This window comes from Lampetra fluviatilis, unplaced genomic scaffold (assembly GCF_964198595.1).
Source record: "Lampetra fluviatilis unplaced genomic scaffold, kcLamFluv1.1 SCAFFOLD_1176, whole genome shotgun sequence".
Classification (NCBI taxonomy): domain Eukaryota; kingdom Metazoa; phylum Chordata; class Hyperoartia; order Petromyzontiformes; family Petromyzontidae; genus Lampetra; species Lampetra fluviatilis.
In genome coordinates, this window is record NW_027620540.1 from 493 (window position 1) to 15,000 (window position 14,508).

Sequence of the window (14,508 nt, forward strand, 5' to 3'; positions counted from 1 at the left end):
GGGGGGAGAGTGGTGGGGAGAGTGGTGGGGAGGGTGGTGGGGAGAGTGGTGGGTGGAGTGGTGGGGAGAGTGGTGGGAGTAGTGGGTGGGGACAGTGGTGGGGAGAGTGGTGGGGAGAGTGGTGGGGGGGAGAGTCGGTGAAAAGTGGGGTTTGTGTTAATCCCCCCGTGTCTCTCTCCACCTCCCCCCCCCCCACGTCTCTCTCTCCCCCCCCACCACCCCCCACCCACCCGCCCACCACCCCCCACCACCCCCACAACCCCCCCCCCCCCACCCCCCCCCACCATCAGGAGGCGATGATTCAGGAGCTGGAGACGCTGCGGGTGGATGCTGTGCGTGCCGCCTGCATCGAGCGTGATGCCCTCGCCTGCCGGCTTGAGGCTGACACGGCGCGCCTGGCGCACAGCCTGAGCCAGGCGCAGCAGCAGCACGACGCGGCGCTCATCGCGGCGGAGGAGGACAAGCAGCAGGTCAGTCAGTCAGTTAGTCAGTCGGTCAGTCAGTCGGTCACGTCAGTCAGTCAGTCAGTCAGTCAGTCGGTCAGTCAGTTAGTCAGTCGGTCAGTCAGTTAGTTAGTCAGTCATTCAGTTAGTCGGTCAGTCAGTCACTCAGTCAGTTACTCAATCAGTCACTCAGTCAGTCAGTTAGTTAGTCAGTCAGTCAGTCAGTCAGTCATTCAGTCAGTCGGTCAGTCAGTCACTCAGTCATTCAGTCAGTCGGTCAGTCAGTCAGTCACTCAGTCAGTCAGTCGGTCAGTCACTCGGTCAGTCAGTCACTCAGTCAGTCACTCAGTCACTCAGTCAGTCAGTCACTCACTCAGTCACTCAGTCACCCACTCAGTCAGTCACTCAGTCAGTCACTCACTCAGTCACTCAGTCACCCACTCAGTCAGTCAGTCACTCAGTCAGTCACTCACTCAGTCACTCAGTCAGTCACTCAGTCAGTCGGTCAGTCAGTCAGTCGGTCACTCAGTCAGTCACTCAGTCAGTCAGTCACTCAGTCATTCACTCAGTCAGTCAGTCACTCAGTCAGTCACTCACCCACTCAGTCACCTACCCACTCACTCACTCATCCATTCACCCACTCACTCACCCACTCACTCAGTCACTCACTCAGTCAGTCACTCACTCACTCAGTCACTCAGTCAGTCACTCACTCACCCATTCATCCACCCATCCACTCACCCACCCACCCACTCACTCACCCACTCACTCAGTCACCCACTCACCCACCCACCCACTCACCCACTCACTCGGTCACTCACTCACTCAGTAACTCACTCACCCACTCACCCACCCAATCACTCACCCACTCACTCAGTCACCCACTCACCCACCCACCCACCCACTCACTCACCCACCCACTCACTCACCCACCCACTCACTCACCCACTCACTCAGTCACCCACTCACCCACCCACCCACCCACTCACCCACCCACCCACTCACTCACCCACCCACTCACTCACCCACTCACTCAGTCACCCACTCACCCACCCACCCACCCACTCACCCACCCACCCACTCACTCACCCACCCACTCACTCACCCACTCACCCACCCACCCACTCACTCACCCACCCACCCACCCACTCACCCACCCACCCACTCACTCACCCACTCACTCAGTCACCCACTCACCCACCCACCCACCCACCCACCCGGCCGTCGTGAACCCCACCCTCTTGTCCGTCGGTGCAGGCGCTGTCCCTGAAGGAGGCTGAGAAGGTGTCGCTGGCCGAGCGGTTGGCCCTTGCCCAGCGCGAAGTCTCCGACGTCGCCATGGAGACGGAGAGGATGCGCCGGGCGCACGAAGCCCAACACGAGAGCGACCGGGTGAGAGAGCGGGGGTTGCTAAGGGGGTTGCTAAGGGGGTTGCTAAGGGCGTTGCTAAGGGGGTTGCTAAGGGGGTTGCCGGGGAGGGGGGGGGTTGCTAAGGGGGTTGCTAAGGGGGTTGCTGGGGAGGGAGGGTTGCTAAGGGGGTTTCTAAGGGGGGGTTGCTAAGGGGGGGGTTGCTAAGGGGTGGTTGCTAAGGGGGTTGCTAAGGGGGTTGCTAAGGGGGGGTTGCTAAGGGGGGGTTACTAAGGGGGTTGCTAAGGGGGTTGCTAAGGGGGGGTTGCTAAGGGGTGGTTGCTAAGGGGGTTACTAAGGGGGTTGTTAAGGGGGGGTTGCTAAGGGGGGTGTTGCTAAGGGGGTTGCTAAGGGGGGTTGCTAAGGGGGGGTTGCTAAGGGGGATGTTGCTAAGGGGGTTGCTAAGCGGGGGTTGCTAAGCGGGGGTTGCTAAGGGGGTTGCTAAGGGGGAGTTGCTAAGGGGGTTGCTAAGGGGGGGTTGCTAAGGGGGGGTTGCTACGGAGGAGTTGCTAAGGGGGTGTTGCTAAGGGGGTTGCTAAGGGGGGTTGCTAAGGGGGGGTTGCTAAGGGGGGGTTGCTAAGGGGGGGTTGCTAAGGGGGTTGCTAAGGGGGGGTTGCTAAGGGGATTGCTAAGGGGGTTGCTAAGGGGGGGTTGCTAAGTGGGAGTTGCTAAGGGGGGGTTGCTAAGGGGGGGTTGCTAAGGGGGGGTTGCTAAGGGGGGGTTGCTAAGGGGGAGTTGCTATGGGGGTTGCTAAGGGGGTTGATAAGGGGGTTGCTAAGGGGGGTTGCTAAGGGGGGGTTGCTGAGTGAGTGACTGAGTGACTGAGTGAGCGAGTGAGTGACTGAGTGAGTGAGTGAGTGACTGAGTGAGTGAGTGACTGACTGAGTGAGTGAGTGACTGAGTGAGCGAGTGAGTGACTGAGTGAGTGAGTGAGTGACTGAGTGAGTGAGTGACTGACTGAGTGAGTGAGTGACTGACTGAGTGAGTGAGTGAGTGACTGAGTGAGTGAGTGACTGAGTGAGTGACTGAGTGAGTGAGTGACTGAGTGAGTGACTGAGTGATTGACTGAGTGAGTGACTGAGTGACTGACTGAGTGAGTGACTGAGTGAGTGAGTGAGTGAGCGAGTGAGTGTCTGACTGAGTGAGTGACTGAGTGAGTGAGTGACTGACTGAGTGACTGAGTGAGTGACTGAGTGAGTGAGTGACTGACTGACTGAGTGACTGAGTGAGTGAGTGAGTGACTGACTGACTGACTGAGAGAGTGAGTGATTTAGTGAGTGAGTGAGTGAGTGACTGAGTGAGTGAGTGACTGACTGAGTGAGTGATTGACTGAGTGACTGAGTGAGTGAGTGACTGAGTGAGTGACTGAGTGACTGAGTGAGTGACTGAATGACTGAGTGAGTGACTGAATGACTGAGTGAGTGAGTGACTGAGTGAGTGACTGAGTGACTGACTGAGTGAGTGACTGAGTGAGTAACTGAGTGACTGAATGACTGAGTGAGTGACTGAGTGACTGAGTGAGTGACCCCACCACCCACCCCCCCAGGCTGCTACTGATCGTCTGAGCTCCGAGTTGGGGTCGTTCCGTGCCCTCTTTGAGGACACGGTGGGAGCTCATGAGTGAGAGTGAGTGACTGAGTGAGTGACTGAGTGAGTGACTGAGTGAGTGAGTGACTGAGTGAGTGAGTGACTGACTGAGTGAGTCATTGAGTGACTGAGTGACTGACTGAGTGACTGAGTGAGTGAGTGAGTGACTGAGTGACTGAGTGACTGACTGAGTGACTGAGTGACTGAGTGACTGAGTGAGTGACTGAGTGAGTGACTGAATGACTGAGTGAGTGAGTGACTGAGTGACTGAGTGAGTGACTGAGTGAGTGACCACACCACCCACCCCCCCAGGCTGCTACTGATCGTCTGAGCTCCGAGTTGGGGTCGTTCCGCGCCCTCTTTGAGGACACGGTGGGCGCTCATGAGCGAGAGTGAGTGACTGAGTGAGTGACTGAGTGACTGAGTGAGTGAGCGAGTGAGTGTCTGACTGAGTGAGTGACTGAGTGAGTGAGTGACTGACTGAGTGACTGAGTGAGTGACTGAGTGAGTGAGTGACTGACTGAGTGACTGAGTGAGTGACTGAGTGAGTGAGTGACTGACTGACTGACTGAGTGAGTGAGTGAGTGATTTAGTGAGTGAGTGAGTGACTGAGTGAGTGAGTGACTGACTGAGTGAGTGATTGACTGAGTGACTGAGTGAGTGAGTGACTGAGTGAGTGACTGAATGACTGAGTGAGTGAGTGACTGAGTGACTGAGTGAGTGACTGAGTGAGTGACCACACCACCCACCCCCCCAGGCTGCTACTGATCGTCTGAGCTCCGAGTTGGGGTCGTTCCGCGCCCTCTTTGAGGACACGGTGGGCGCTCATGAGCGAGAGTGAGTGACTGAGTGAGTGACTGAGTGACTGACTGAGTGACTGACTGAGTGACTGAGTGAACCACCCACCCCCCCAGGCTGCTACTGATCGTCTGAGCTCCGAGTTGGGGTCGTTCCGCGCCCTCTTTGAGGACACGGTGGGCGCTCACGAGTGAGAGTGAGTGACTGAGTGAGTGACTGAGTGAGTGACTGAGTGAGTGACTAAGTGACTGACTGAGTGACTGAGTGAGTGAGTAACTGAGTGACTGAGTGAGTGAGTGACTGAATGACTGAGTGACTGAATGAGTGAATGACTGAGTGAGTGAATGACTGAGTGACTGACTGAGTGACTGAGTGACTGACTGAGTGACTGAGTGAGTGACTGAGTGAACCACCCACCCCCCCAGGCTGCTACTGATCGTCTGAGCTCCGAGTTGGGGTCGTTCCGCGCCCTCTTTGAGGACACGGTGGGCGCTCATGAGCGAGAGTGAGTGACTGAGTGACTGACTGAGTGACTGAGTGACTGACTGAGTGACTGACTGAGTGACTGAGTGAACCACCCACCCCCCCAGGCTGCTACTGATCGTCTGAGCTCCGAGTTGGGGTCGTTCCGCGCCCTCTTTGAGGACACGGTGGGCGCTCATGAGCGAGAGTGAGTGACTGAGTGACTGACTGAGTGACTGAGTGACTGACTGAGTGACTGACTGAGTGACTGAGTGAACCACCCACCCCCCCAGGCTGCTACTGATCGTCTGAGCTCCGAGTTGGGGTCGTTCCGCGCCCTCTTTGAGGACACGGTGGGCGCTCATGAGCGAGAGTGAGTGACTGAGTGACTGACTGAGTGACTGAGTGACTGACTGAGTGACTGAGTGAGTGACTGAGTGAACCACCCACCCCCCCAGGCTGCTACTGATCGTCTGAGCTCCGAGTTGGGGTCGTTCCGCGCCCTCTTTGAGGACACGGTGGGCGCTCATGAGCGAGAGTGAGTGACTGAGTGAGTGACTGAGTGAACCACCCACCCCCCCAGGCTGCTACTGATCGTCTGAGCTCCGAGTTGGGGTCGTTCCGCGCCCTCTTTGAGGACACGGTGGGCGCTCACGAGCGAGAGTGAGTGACTGAGTGACTGACTGAGTGACTGAGTGACTGACTGAGTGACTGACTGAGTGACTGAGTGAACCACCCACCCCCCCAGGCTGCTACTGATCGTCTGAGCTCCGAGTTGGGGTCGTTCCGCGCCCTCTTTGAGGACACGGTGGGCGCTCACGAGCGAGAGTGAGTGACTGAGTGACTGACTGAGTGACTGAGTGACTGACTGAGTGACTGACTGAGTGACTGAGTGAACCACCCACCCCCCCAGGCTGCTACTGATCGTCTGAGCTCCGAGTTGGGGTCGTTCCGCGCCCTCTTTGAGGACACGGTGGGCGCTCATGAGCGAGAGTGAGTGACTGAGTGAGTGACTGAGTGACTGACTGAGTGACTGAGTGAACCACCCACCCCCCCAGGCTGCTACTGATCGTCTGAGCTCCGAGTTGGGGTCGTTCCGCGCCCTCTTTGAGGACACGGTGGGCGCTCATGAGCGAGAGTGAGTGACTGAGTGACTGACTGAGTGACTGAGTGACTGACTGAGTGACTGACTGAGTGACTGAGTGAACCACCCACCCCCCCAGGCTGCTACTGATCGTCTGAGCTCCGAGTTGGGGTCGTTCCGCGCCCTCTTTGAGGACACGGTGGGCGCTCATGAGCGAGAGTGAGTGACTGAGTGACTGACTGAGTGACTGACTGAGTGACTGACTGAGTGACTGACTGAGTGACTGAGTGAACCACCCACCCCCCCAGGCTGCTACTGATCGTCTGAGCTCCGAGTTGGGGTCGTTCCGCGCCCTCTTTGAGGACACGGTGGGCGCTCATGAGCGAGAGTGAGTGACTGAGTGACTGACTGAGTGACTGAGTGACTGACTGAGTGACTGACTGAGTGACTGAGTGAACCACCCACCCCCCCAGGCTGCTACTGATCGTCTGAGCTCCGAGTTGGGGTCGTTCCGCGCCCTCTTTGAGGACACGGTGGGCGCTCATGAGCGAGAGTGAGTGACTGAGTGACTGACTGAGTGACTGAGTGAACCACCCACCCCCCCAGGCTGCTACTGATCGTCTGAGCTCCGAGTTGGGGTCGTTCCGCGCCCTCTTTGAGGACACGGTGGGCGCTCATGAGCGAGAGTGAGTGACTGAGTGACTGACTGAGTGACTGAGTGACTGACTGAGTGACTGACTGAGTGACTGAGTGAACCACCCACCCCCCCAGGCTGCTACTGATCGTCTGAGCTCCGAGTTGGGGTCGTTCCGCGCCCTCTTTGAGGACACGGTGGGCGCTCATGAGCGAGAGTGAGTGACTGAGTGACTGACTGAGTGACTGAGTGACTGACTGAGTGACTGACTGAGTGACTGAGTGAACCACCCACCCCCCCAGGCTGCTACTGATCGTCTGAGCTCCGAGTTGGGGTCGTTCCGCGCCCTCTTTGAGGACACGGTGGGCGCTCATGAGCGAGAGTGAGTGACTGAGTGACTGACTGAGTGACTGACTGAGTGACTGACTGAGTGACTGACTGAGTGACTGAGTGAACCACCCACCCCCCCAGGCTGCTACTGATCGTCTGAGCTCCGAGTTGGGGTCGTTCCGCGCCCTCTTTGAGGACACGGTGGGCGCTCATGAGCGAGAGTGAGTGACTGAGTGACTGACTGAGTGACTGAGTGACTGAGTGAGTGACTGAGTGAACCACCCACCCCCCCAGGCTGCTACTGATCGTCTGAGCTCCGAGTTGGGGTCGTTCCGCGCCCTCTTTGAGGACACGGTGGGCGCTCATGAGCGAGAGCTGCAGCGCCTCACGGCGGAGCTCAAGGAAGCCGCTCGCCTCAGGGACGTCGCCTGCAAGGAGGTGAGGGGGGGGGGGGCAGTCGCCGTGGTTACAGTTGCCGGGGGTGCAGTCGCCGCGGTTACAGTTGGCCGGGGGGTGCAGTCGCCGCGGTTACAGTTGGCCGGGGGGTGCAGTCGCCGCGGTTACAGTTGCCGGGGGTGCAGTCGCCGCGGTTACAGTTGGCCGGGGGGTGCAGTCGCCGCGGTTACAGTTGCCGGGGGGTGCAGTCGCCGCGGTTACAGTTGGCCGGGGGGTGCAGTCGCCGCGGTTACAGTTGCCGGGGGGTGCAGTCGCCGCGGTTACAGTTGGCCGGGGGGTGCAGTCGCCGCGGTTACAGTTGCCGGGGGGTGCAGTCGCCGCGGTTACAGTTGCCGGGGGTGCAGTCGCCGTGGTTACAGTTGGCCGGGGGTCTCTGTGTCTCTGTGTGTCTCTGTGTGTCTCTCTCTGTGTCTCTCTCTCTCTCTCCGTGTGTCTAACTGAGTCTCTCTCTCTCTCCCCGTGTCTCTCTCCGTGCGTCAGCTGGAGGAGCTCCGTGTCTCTCTGCGTCTCTGTCTCTCTGTGTCTCACTGTGTGTCTCTCTCCCCATGTCTCTGCGTGTCTAGCTGGAGGAGCTCCGTGTCTCTCTGCGTCTCTGTCTCTCTGTGTCTCACTGTGTGTCTCTCTCCCCGTGTCTCTGCGTGTCTAGCTGGAGGAGCTCCGTGTCTCTCTGCGTCTCTGTCTGTCTGTGTCTCACTGTGTGTCTCTCTCCCCGTGTCTCTGCGTGTCTAGCTGGAGGAGCTCCGTGTCTCTCTGCGTCTCTGTCTGTCTGTGTCTCACTGTGTGTCTCTCTCCCCGTGTCTCTGCGTGTCTAGCTGGAGGAGCTCCGTGTCTCTCTGTGTCTCTGTCTGTCTGTGTCTCACTGTGTCTCTCTCCCCGTGTCTCTGCGTGTCTAGCTGGAGGAGCTCCGTGTCTCTCTGCGTCTCTGTCTGTCTGTGTCTCACTGTGTCTCTCTCCCCGTGTCTCTGCGTGTCTAGCTGGAGGAGCTCCGTGTCTCTCTGCGTCTCTGTCTGTCTGTGTCTCACTGTGTGTCTCTCTCCCCATGTCTCTGCGTGTCTAGCTGGAGGAGCTCCGTGTCTCTCTGTGTCTCTGTCTGTCTGTGTCTCACTGTGTGTCTCTCTCCCCGTGTCTCTGCGTGTCTAGCTGGAGGAGCTCCGTGTCTCGGCCCGTCAGCTGGAGGAGTCTCGCTCCGCCGCGCTCACTCCTGTCTCTCTGTGTCTCACTGTGTGTCTCTCTCCCCGTGTCTCTCTGCGTCTCTGTCTCTCTGTGTCTCACTGTGTGTCTCTCTGTGTCTCTCTGGGTCTCTCTGTGTGTCTGTATGTCTCTGTGTGTCTCTGTGGGTCTCTGTGTGTCTCTGTGTGTCTCTGTGTCTCTCTTTGTATGTCTCTATGTGTCTATGTGTGTGTCTCTCTCCCCGTGTCTCTCTCTGCGTGTCAGCTGGAGGAGCTCCGTGTCTCTGCCCGTCAGCTGGCGGAGTCTCGCTCCGCCGCGCTCACTCCTGTCTCTCTGTGTCTCACTGTGTGTCTCTCTCCCCGTGTCTCTCTCCCCGTGTCTCTGCGTGTCTAGCTGGAGGAGCTCCGTGTCTCTGCCCGTCAGCTGGCGGAGTCTCGCTCCGCCGCGCTCACTCCTGTCTCTCTGTGTCTCACTGTGTGTCTCTCTCCCCGTGTCTCTCCCCGTGTCTCTCCCCGTGTCTCTCCCCGTGTCTCTCTCCGTGTCTCTCCCCGTGTCTCTCTCCCCGTGTCTCCCCGTGTGCGTCAGCTGGAGGAGCTCCGTGTCTCGGCCCGTCAGCTGGCGGAGTCTCGCTCCGCCGCGCTCACTCCTGTCTCTCTGTGTCTCACTGTGTGTCTCTCTCCCCGTGTCTCTCTCCCCGTGTCTCTGCGTGTCTAGCTGGAGGAGCTCCGTGTCTCTGCCCGTCAGCTGGCGGAGTCTCGCTCCGCCGCGCTCACTCCTGTCTCTCTGTGTCTCACTGTGTGTCTCTCTCCCCGTGTCTCTCCCCGTGTCTCTCCCCGTGTCTCTCCCCGTGTCTCTCTCCGTGTCTCTCCCCGTGTCTCTCTCCCCGTGTCTCCCCGTGTGCGTCAGCTGGAGGAGCTCCGTGTCTCGGCCCGTCAGCTGGCGGAGTCTCGCTCCGCCGCGCTCACTCCTGTCTCTCTGTGTCTCACTGTGTGTCTCTCTCCCCGTGTCTCTCTCCCCGTGTCTCTGCGTGTCTAGCTGGAGGAGCTCCGTGTCTCGGCCCGTCAGCTGGCGGAGTCTCGCTCCGCCGCGCTCACTCCTGTCTCTCTGTGTCTCACTGTGTGTCTCTCTCCCCGTGTCTCTCCCCGTGTCTCTCCCCGTGTCTCTCCCCGTGTCTCTCCCCGTGTCTCTGCGTGTCTAGCTGGAGGAGCTCCGTGTCTCGGCCCGTCAGCTGGCGGAGTCTCGCTCCGCCGCGCTCACTCCTGTCTCTCTGTGTCTCACTGTGTGTCTCTCTCCCCGTGTCTCTCTCCCCGTGTCTCTCCCCGTGTCTCTCCCCGTGTCTCTGCGTGTCTAGCTGGAGGAGCTCCGTGTCTCGGCCCGTCAGCTGGCGGAGTCTCGCTCCGCCGCGCTCACTCCTGTCTCTCTGTGTCTCACTGTGTGTCTCTCTCCCCGTGTCTCTCTCCCCGTGTCTCTGCGTGTCTAGCTGGAGGAGCTCCGTGTCTCGGCCCGTCAGCTGGCGGAGTCTCGCTCCACCGCGCTCACTCCTGTCTCTCTGTGCCTCACTGTGTGTCTCTCTCCCCGTGTCTCTCTCCCCGTGTCTCTGCGTGTCTAGCTGGAGGAGCTCCGTGTCTCGGCCCGTCAGCTGGCGGAGTCTCGCTCCGCCGCGCTCACTCCTGTCTCTCTGTCTCACTGTGTGTCTCTCTCCCCGTGTCTCTCCCCGTCTCTCTCCCCGTGTCTCTCCCCGTGTCTCTCCCCGTGTCTCTGCGTGTCTAGCTGGAGGAGCTCCGTGTCTCGGCCCGTCAGCTGGCGGAGTCTCGCTCCGCCGCGCTGCGCGAGGCCTCTGAGTCTGCGCGCCGCGCTCGCTCCGCCCTGCAGGAGGCGGAGGAGCGACGCGTCGACGCCTCGGAGCAGCGGAGGCTCCGCGAGGAGGCCCTCCGTGAGGCGGAGCTCATCCAGAGCTCCAACACGGAGCTCCGCGCTGAGCTCAAGCGGGTCGAGGGGGAGAGGATCAGGTGGGTGGGTGGGTGGGTGGTTGAGTGTGTGGTTGAGTGTGTGAGTGAGTGACCGAGTGAGTGAGTGAGTTACCGAGTGAGTGAGTGGGTGGGTGAGTGAGTGAGCGAGTGACTGAGTGACCGATTGAGTGAGTGGGTGAGTGGGTGGGTGGGTGAGTGGGTGGGTGAGTGGGTGAGTGAGTGAGTGACTGAGTGACTGAGTGAGTGGGTGGGTGAGTGAGTGAGTGACTGAGTGAGTGAGTGGGTGGGTGGGTGAGTGAGTGAGTGAGTGAGTGAGTGGGTGGGTGAGTGGGTGGGTGAGTGAGTGAGTAACTGAGTGAGTGAGTGGGTCAGTGAGTGAGTGAGTGAGTAAGTGAATGGGTGGGTGAGTGGGTGGGTGAGTGAGTGGGTGGGTGGGTGGGTGAGCGGGTGGGTGAGTGACTGAGTGAGCGAGTGACTGAGTGACCGATTGAGTGAGTGGGTGAGTGGGTGGGTGGGTGGGGGGGGGGGGGGGTGGGTGGGTGAGTGAGTGAGTGGGTGGGTGGGTGGGTAAGTGAGTGAGTGGGTGGGTGAGTGGGTGAGTGGGTGGGTGAGTGGGTGAGTGACTGAGTGACTGAGTGAGTGGGTGGGTGAGTGAGTGAGTGAGTGACTGAGTGAGTGGGTGGGTGAGTGAGTGAGTGAGTGGGTGGGTGGGTGGGTGGGTGAGTGGGTGGGTGAGTGAGTGAGTGACTGAGTGAGTGAGTGGGTGGGTGAGTGAGTGAGTGAGTGGGTGGGTGAGTGGGTGGGTGAGTGAGTGGGTGGGTGGGTGAGTGGGTGGGTGAGTGGGTGAGTGGGTGCGGGTGGGTAGGTGGGTGGGTGAGTGACTGAGTGAGTGGGTGGGTGGGTAGGTGGGTGGGTTGGTGGGTGGGTGGGTGAGTGGGTGGGTGGGTGAGTGGGTGGGTGGGTGGGTGAGTGAGTGAGTAACTGAGTGAGTGAGTGGGTCAGTGAGTGAGTGAGTGAGTAAGTGAATGGGTGGGTGAGTGGGTGGGTGAGTGAGTGGGTGGGTGGGTGGGTGAGCGGGTGGGTGAGTGACTGAGTGAGCGAGTGACTGAGTGACCGATTGAGTGAGTGGGTGAGTGGGTGGGTGGGTGGGGGGGGGGGGGGTGGGTGGGTGAGTGAGTGAGTGGGTGGGTGGGTAAGTGAGTGAGTGGGTGGGTGAGTGGGTGAGTGGGTGGGTGAGTGGGTGAGTGACTGAGTGACTGAGTGAGTGGGTGGGTGAGTGAGTGAGTGAGTGACTGAGTGAGTGGGTGGGTGAGTGAGTGAGTGAGTGGGTGGGTGGGTGGGTGGGTGAGTGGGTGGGTGAGTGAGTGAGTGAGTGACTGAGTGAGTGAGTGGGTGGGTGAGTGAGTGAGTGAGTGGGTGGGTGGGTGAGTGGGTGGGTGAGTGAGTGAGTGGGTGGGTGGGTGAGTGGGTGGGTGAGTGGGTGAGTGGGTGCGGGTGGGTAGGTGGGTGGGTGAGTGACTGAGTGAGTGGGTGGGTGGGTAGGTGGGTGGGTTGGTGGGTGGGTGGGTGAGTGGGTGGGTGGATGAGTGGGTGGGTGGGTGGGTGAGTGAGTGAGTGGGTGGGTGGGTGGGGGGGGGGGGTGGGTGGGTGAGTGAGTGGGTGGGTAAGTGAGTGAGTGGGTGGGTGGGTGGGTGAGTGGGTGGGTGAGTGGGTGGGTGGGTGAGTGAGTGGGTGGGTGAGTGAGTGACTGACTGACTGACTGACTGAGTGGGTGACTGGGTGACTGGGTGACTGACTGAGCGAGTGACTGAGTGACTGACTGAGTGACTGAGTGAGTGGGTGAGTGAGTGAGTGACTGAGTGAGTGAGTAACTGAGTGACTGAGTGACTGACTGACTCACTGACTGAGTGACTGACTGAGTGACTGAGTGAGTGACTGACTGAGTGAGTGAGTGACTGACTGAGTGAGTGACTGAGTGACTGAGTGACTGACTGACTGAGTGAGTGAGTGAGTGACTGACTGACTGAGTGAGTGAGTGAGTGAGTGACTGAGTGACTGAGTGAGTGACTGACTGACTGAGTGACTGACTGAGTGACTGGGTGACTGGGTGACTGGGTGACTGAGCGAGTGACTGAGTGACTGACTGAGTGAGTGAGTGAGTGAGTGACTGACTGACTGACTGACTGACTGAGTGACTGACTGACTGACTGACTGACTGAGTGAGTGAGTGAGTGAGTGAGTGAGTGAGTGACTGAGTGAGTGAGTGAGTGACTGACTGACTGACTGACTGACTGAGTGACTGACTGAGTGACTGGGTGACTGGGTGACTGACTGAGCGAGTGACTGGGTGACTGACTGAGTGACTGAGTGAGTGGGTGAGTGAGTGAGTGACTGAGTGAGTGAATAACTGAGTGACAGAGTGACTGAGTGACTGACTGACTCACTGACTGAGTGACTGACTGAGTGACTGAGTGAGTGGGTGAGTGAGTGACTGAGTAACTGAGTGACTGACTGAGTGAGTGAGTGAGTGACTGACTGACTGAGTGAGTGAGTGAGTGACTGACTGACTGACTGAGTGAGTGAGTGAGTGAGTGACTGACTGAGTGAGTGAGTGACTGAGTGAGTGAGTGAGTGACTGACTGACTGACTGAGTGACTGACTGAGTGACTGGGTGACTGACTGAGCGAGTGAGTGGGTGAGTGGGTGAGTGACTGAGTGACTGACTGAGTGACTGACTGACTCACTGACTCACTGACTCACTGACTGAGTGACTGACTGAGTGACTGAGTGACTGACTCACTGACTCACTGACTGAGTGACTGAGTGAGTGAGTGACTGAGTGACTGACTCACTGACTCACTGACTGACTGAGTGAGTGACTGATTGACTGACTCACTGACTGACTGCCCCCAGCCTGAAGCGAGTGTGTGAGGAGCGCTCCCAGCGCGTCGCCCTGCAGGAGGGCACCAGGGCGGAGATGGAGCGCGACTCCGTGGAGCTGCGTGGAGCTCTGAGTGACTGAGTGGGTGACTGAGTGAGTGACTGAGTGAGCGAGTGACTGACTGAGTGACTGAGTGGGTGAGTGGGTGAGTGACTGAGTGACTGAGTGACTGACTGAGTGACTGACTGACTCACTGACTCACTGACTGAGTGACTGAGTGAGTGAGTGACTGAGTGACTGACTCACTGACTCACTGACTGACTGAGTGAGTGACTCACTGACTCACTGACTGAGTGACTGAGTGAGTGAGTGACTGAGTGACTGACTCACTGACTCACTGACTGACTGAGTGAGTGACTGACTGACTGACTCACTGACTGACTGCCCCCAGCCTGAAGCGAGTGTGTGAGGAGCGCTCCCAGCGCGCCGCCCTGCTGGAGGGCACCAGGGCGGAGATGGAGCGCGACTCCGTGGAGCTCCGTGGAGCTCTGTGTGACTGAGTGGGTGACTGAGTGAGTGACTGAGTGAGTGACTGACTGAGTGAGTGACTGACTGAGTGACTGAGTGAGTGAGTGGGTGAGTGACTGACTGACTGACTGAGTGGCTGAGTGAGTGAGTGAGTGGCTGAGTGAGTGAGTGACTGAGTGAGTGAGTGGGTGAGTGACTGACTGACTGACTGAGTGGCTGAGTGAGTGAGTGACTGACTGAGTGAGTGACTGACTGAGTGACTGAGTGAGTGAGTGAGTGGGTGAGTGACTGACTGACTGACTGAGTGGCTGAGTGAGTGAGTGAGTGACTGAGTGACTGAGTGACTGACTGACTGAGTGAGTGACTGACTGACTGACTCACTGACTGACTGCCCCCAGCCTGAAGCGAGTGTGTGAGGAGCGCTCCCAGCGCGCCGCCCTGCTGGAGGGCACCAGGGCGGAGATGGAGCGCGACTCCGTGGAGCTCCGTGGAGCTCTGTGTGACTGAGTGGGTGACTGAGTGAGTGACTGAGTGAGTGACTGAGTGAGTGACTGACTGAGTGACTGAGTGAGTGAGTGGGTGAGTGACTGACTGACTGACTGAGTGGCTGAGTGAGTGAGTGAGTGGCTGAGTGAGTGAGTGACTGAGTGAGTGAGTGGGTGAGTGACTGACTGACTGACTGAGTGGCTGAGTGAGTGAGTGACTGACTGAGTGAGTGACTGACTGAGTGACTGAGTGAGTGAGTGAGTGACTGAGTG

At 58.9% G+C, this 14,508-nt stretch overlaps 1 protein-coding gene across 1 annotated transcript; it reads left to right on the forward strand.

The window, feature by feature from the left end:
* The first annotated feature begins 295 nt into the window (after window positions 1-295).
* Window positions 296-3,833, forward strand: LOC144954034 (uncharacterized). Its single transcript, XM_078884617.1, has 3 exons — window positions 296-470; window positions 1,701-1,835; window positions 3,750-3,833. The coding sequence occupies exons 1-3, from the start codon at window positions 297-299 to the stop codon at window positions 3,831-3,833; spliced, it is 393 nt and encodes a 130-aa protein (XP_078740743.1). The 5' UTR covers window position 296.
* Window positions 3,834-14,508: the final 10,675 nt, after the last annotated feature.